General features: G+C 38.9%; 1 protein-coding gene across 4 annotated transcripts in view; it reads left to right on the forward strand.

Moving 5' to 3' along the window:
- The window catches only part of LOC126184888 (uncharacterized), a 124,381-nt gene extending 119,242 nt beyond the window's left edge, over window positions 1-5,139 (forward strand). For all 4 annotated transcript variants that reach the window (XM_049927517.1, XM_049927518.1, XM_049927515.1 and 1 more), the window contains one exon: window positions 4,767-5,139. In XM_049927517.1, coding sequence (XP_049783474.1) covers window positions 4,767-4,887 — 121 coding nt within the window. In that variant the 3' untranslated portion in view covers window positions 4,888-5,139. The remainder of the gene's footprint in view (window positions 1-4,766) is intronic.
- The last annotated feature ends 861 nt before the right edge of the window (window positions 5,140-6,000 follow it).

Here is a 6,000-nt window from a genome sequence, read left to right on the forward strand (position 1 = left end):
CAGCCCACTACAACACATGAACTATGCTGATTATTGGGATTAACAAACATATATCAACATTTTTGGGTGTAATCTTGCATTGTTGGCAGCACCTCACAACAAAAAGCTAAAATATTTGTCCAAACTTGGAGACATGCTCTTGTGGATTGATGAAAAGAAAGCTTCCTTTGCCAGAGTGAAAGCTGCTGTGCAGAGCTTGCATTGTTAGCTTGTCCTCATCCTGACGCTCCTCTAGCATTTATTGTGAATGCATCATCAACTGTCATTGGAGCTATAAGGGAACCCCACTTTTACACTTTTCAAAGGACTTCAAAAAATGGTGTAAAATGTGGGAAATAACGTTTTAAGCTGTAAAAGTTACATATAGGATAGCCACTTGCATTTCCAAACTTTATTTGGGATATATGCACATAATAGGCATCAAAATACTTGTCAGTGACTTTTTTATTATCTAGTAAAACCCAGTGATGTAACTGGAACTGATAACTGCCTGGGAAGCAGAAATGTTTGACTCAATTTCACATATTATAATCGATGTTTTTAAAAAGCCTGCAGCTGTCATTCATTATTTAGTTAACTAGCGGATTATAAGTGGCCAAATGCCAAAACACACTAAATATGGTTCGACAAAGGTATCGCGAAACTGTGTATGCGCAATACAGACAGTTTGGAAATAGTTGTGATTGGTCATGGTATCTTTATTCGAATGAACCTAGTTACTCCCATCAGCTACCACGCCGAATAGAGCTTGGCAGCGGCAGGAGATACGGCGCAAATTGTTCCAACTTTTACATGTTTACTGTTTAAAATCTGCTAAGTAGAGTATCCTGGTGTCAAGTTATTTAACCACATAATGTTTGTAAACACACTGATGGCCAACATCATGCCAGCATCATTTTCTGTCTTTTTTTTCTCCACGAACATTTTTTTCGTAATGCGTAAATTGCAGGAAAATTATAAATTTCTTGACGCAAAATTGGGAGCGAATTAGCATTGTGGACATAGGAAATTTGACGGGAGCAATAAAAAAAGTCATAACTAGTGGAAAAATGCTATTTTCGGGAATGTAAAAGCAGGGCAATACTGTATATTACAACAACTTGTACAACAGACTGGCAACCTCTAGCTTTGTTCAGTAAAAAATTATGACCTTCCGAAGACAGTCGGTCAGTGTATGACCATGAGCTCTACGCAGCATATGTCTCAATCAGAAAGTTTAGATGCATACGTGGAGATAAAGACCTTTCATTCTTATGAAAGACCATGAACCACTCATGTGTACCTTCCTTCAGAAACCAAACAAGGCATCACCAAGCCAGTTGCAGCATTTGGATCTCATTGCGCAATTTACTACAAATATTCAACATGCTGATGGTGGGTAGAGTAGACCAGGAGATTCATATCTCACATTGATGCCATTGCAAAGGAAACTGCCTTTGTAGCACTTGCAAATACCCAAAAAGGAGACAACGAACTGAAGGTATTCCTCGAAACATTGTCAGGCTTTCATCTTGGACATGTTGAAATACTGTGCTTCAGGATAGCACTGTACTGCAGCGTATCAACATCACAAGGACAACCGTTCATTACAACAGATTTCCGCCACCAGCAATTTCCTCTCTCCTCTCCCTCTCTCACCCAGGACTAAGGGCTACTGTACAGATAGTGAGAAAGATATTTGTTCGGCCATATATCAAGAATGATTGTAATGCATTCGTCCACTAGTGCAATGCTTATTGATGCAACAAAAGAACTCTGCAAAAAACAGCTTCACTCTGTAATTTCACCCCACTGAATCAGTGATTTATGCATGTCTGCATCAACATTACTGTATCTTTATCACCATCCGAAGAATATCAGTACACACTGCCTGACACTAACTGACTGTTTCTCTTGACAGCCTGAAGCCTGTCAAATGCAAGATGCAACAGCAGCCACAACCTTCTTTTGTGAGTAGATTGCTCACTTTGGCATTCCCCTCTGCATCACTACCAATCAGGGAAAACAGTTTGAGTCATACTTCTTGAAAGAACTTTCAGCATTACTTGGCATGAACCAAATTTAAATCTGTGCCTGCCACCCTGCTGCTAGTGGCCTCGTGGAACAGCTCCATCAACAACTAAAGACCTCATTCAGATGCCATGCCACAGAGCATTGGACTGACAGTCTCCCTTATGCCCTAATAGACTTCTGAACATTTTTTAAACAAGACTTCAGTGGATCAACAGCTGGGTTAGTGTATGGAAAAACAATTTGACTGCCTGGAGAACTCTTTTCTTATACATCAAATAACACTATTGGGACCTCAGACTTTGCACAACATGTATGCTCACAGATTCACGAGCTCCAGCTAGCTATTTCAAAAGAACCTTCTGCCCAGTGGCCATTCATTTTCTGCGACTGACTGTCCTGCAAACAAGTTGTTGTCCTACACAGTGCCATTCAAAAATCTCTACAATTGCCATACTATGGTTCATACACAATATTGTCATGCCACCACAGAAAATTCAGTCTACCAATGGTGACACAGAATGCATCTGGACTACCACTGCCACCGTTGCCATTGGGGGGGGGGGGGGGGGGGGCAGCTAACACCAAGATGCTATCTTAGTGTGACACAGAATGCACCTAGTCTTCCACCACTGCATACATTTCAACCCCAAATAATGTTGACTTTTGGGGTGAGGGGGCAGTGATGTGGACAGTAAATCTTCTGTTAGATTGTATGTACAGTGTAAATGGTTTGATTACTTGTGTTATCTCTGGACCTCAAACAGGTGATTGATGTATAGGCATTCTTTTTAGTTTACAGTTTCATGATGTAATTAACTTTTTTGTTGTGTCGAGTAAATTGTGTTTTCATATTACATGATATAAAGAACCTTTGCTCTCGTTTCTCATTACAGAGTAATTTATTCAGTCTCCTACCCCCATTACCTTTGTGATGGTGTTGACAGACAATTGCATATCAATGGAAATGAATGTGATATGCAATGTATGTCAAATCTGTCTAGAAGATATTTTCATTGATTAATGCTTTTCATCATTATGCTAATGGAATGTTATGGATGGAATACAAATAATTTGAGGAATATCGGTGACCATTCACCATATAGTTGAGATAGGTCAGTCATTGTATGGTCAACAGACATATAAACAGGTCTGAAAAATTTCTTTAGCTTTAGGATGATATCTTCTTTCTGTCCTGACTGACTACATTGTTCAGGCACTGCACACTGCAGCTCAATTGGGTTAGAAGGGGGCCCGAGAGAGAGAGAGAGAGAGAGAGAGAGAGAGAGAGAGAGAGAGACTAATAGCTCTGTAACATTTTCAATCTCATGTATGTACCTATCAACTGCTCAGTATCTGACTATAAAGTAAGTGATAACCATTACTCCTTTCATTCACAGTTTTGGAGACACTATTAAAATGTAAATGCCTCTTTGCTCCCAGGCTTGAACTCTGACAAGGGTAGAACACTATCATTTGTACAAAAAAAGATAGTGAAAGCTTACAAAACAAGGAGTGAAGATCATCTATACTTGGTGCTCCACAGCTTGTGAGCATTTGTCGTGTGTACGTATTACAGCTATCAAGTACTATGTGGCTACACTTCTTGGTCATATTGAACACTACTGCCCTGGGATGAAACCATGTTTCCATCCTGTGACAGAAGTGTCCAATACCGTCTTCATAGAAGTTGATCCAAATGCTGACAACCATGATCATGAATCCGTCTGGCACACAGTTTTAATCTGACAGGAAGTTTCATATCAGTGCACACTCTACTGCAGAGTGAAAATTTCATTCTGGAAGCATCCCTCAGGCTGTGGCTAAGCCATGTCTCCGCAGTACCTTTTCTTCCAGGAGTACCAGTTCTGCAAGGTTTGCAGAATAGCTTCTGTGAAGTTTGGAAGGTAGGAGACGAGGTACTGGCGGAACTGAAGCTGTGAGGACGGGTCGTGAGTCATGCTTGGGTAGCTAAGTCGGTAGAGCACTTGGCCATGAAAGGCAAAGGTCCAAGTTCGAGTTTTGGTTGGACACAAAGTTTTAATCTGACAGGAAGTTTCATTATCATGAAAGATTGTACAGTATTGTTGTGTCACAATTATGTTGCATCCCACTACCTCATACCCAAGGTGCATTACTTCCCACGAAAAACTAACTCTGCTGGAAACAAAATACGAAATGGGGCTGAGGGGTACAAAATTGAAGTTTGAGGGCAATCCATAAGTTAGTGAAAATATTTTGTTCACAAATTTGCTACATATTTTGTGTTATTGCATTTGTATTATTGTGGAGGTATTTTCAGTGCAAAATAATCACAAAGGTAATTGGGATAACAAACCAAATAAATTACTCTATAAAAAACCACTGGAGATCTAGATTTCATTATATCAAATTATTCATGAAAACACCTCTTATTAGCTTCTGAAACTGTTCTGATGGAGTTTAGACTCAGTTTACCATTTTAACAGTTATTATTTTGACTCTTTGGTAATTGGTTACTCCTTGTGTGTACAACAGTTTTGAAGTGTGAAGTGAATCTTAAAGATGCCCTTGTCTCCCTAGATCATTAAAGGCAAACAACATTTCAGCAAAAATTTTATTTTGTGATGCTGGACTCCTTATCAAATTGAAGGATTAGTGTGTAATGGGCTTCATTCTGTAACACTGTAGTGAATGATATATGTTTAATAATAAATGAAAAACCTCTCAGTATTCATATTTGTAGATAGTAATAATGTTATTTTGTTTATTTGCAGGAAAACTCCTGTGACCATTTACTTGAGGGATGCCTTAGTGGCACTAAGAAGAAGAAAACAGTTTGATATATTCAGTAACTGTGGACTTGGTGTTGATGATACTAGACAAGTGGACAAGTAAAATTCATTTGTATAGCGTTCTGAAAAATCTGTGATAACTGTTTACATTTAAAAAAAGTTACAAGAATGTTGTGTTGTGATTGGAGCTCTTTCCAGTGTTAAAAGACCGATTATATGAATTATTGTACTGTGTGTTAGTTTTACAGTGTGTGTGTGTGTGTGTGTGTGTGTGTGTGTGTGTGTGTGTGTGTGTGTGTGATGTCAGTTGTTAGAAACTCTTACTGTATTGATGTTTCAGTTGAAATAAAAAAGTTCATGGCTACATGTATGTCTTTCTGAGCTTCCACACTAAAAGCTGACAAGTGCATCATGTTTTCAAATTGTCAGTCTGCTGACCAAAATATGTGCATAGACTCATCAAAAAGTGTGTTCTTTTCATTTAAGAGATAGATGTTGCAGGTTCACTGTGGCTGTGGTATCAGTAAATATCATTGATCCCCAGTCAGTAACAGTTAGTTGCTACCTGAGCAACAGAGGTCAAGTGCACACCTTAGAGTTTAGATTGGCTCACTGAGTCAAAGAGAGATTGGTCATGCACTGTTGCTTAAAGCCCTAATTGAAATGTGGATCAACCACAAAGCTCATTCCTTAGCACAGACATTAATAAATAGTTAAGTAAGCAATAAATAGATAATCACATTTTAGGGTAAACAATATGAAATTCATTATTTATTTATTCGTATGGCTCACATGCAGTTTAAAATTACAGGTATATAACGTTAGTAATACTATATATAACAGGAATATGAAAATACAAAAACTACATATAAAACTAACTAAATGTCAATATCTAGGTTCCTAATCCATCTAATAGCCGTATCATCAGCTTTCATGAGGTCGCTCCAACTCCTCTGGTAGGAACGCTAGGGGCATTCATCTCTAATGTGCTCGATTATCTGTTTCAGAGCCCCACAGCCACAAAATGGAGACACTGTAGCACCCCATTTGTGATGAGAGTCTGCGCATCGTCCATGTCCAGTGTGAGCTCCGTTCAATTTGGCCCACAGTTTCCTGTCGAGTTCTGTGCCGGCAGGATCACAATTATACTTTCAGAATCACTCATGCTCTTCAGAATTTTCAATACATTCACAGCTTTGGTTCCACAGGTCTCTCA

This window comes from Schistocerca cancellata, chromosome 4 (assembly GCF_023864275.1).
Source record: "Schistocerca cancellata isolate TAMUIC-IGC-003103 chromosome 4, iqSchCanc2.1, whole genome shotgun sequence".
Lineage (NCBI taxonomy): Eukaryota > Metazoa > Arthropoda > Insecta > Orthoptera > Acrididae > Schistocerca > Schistocerca cancellata.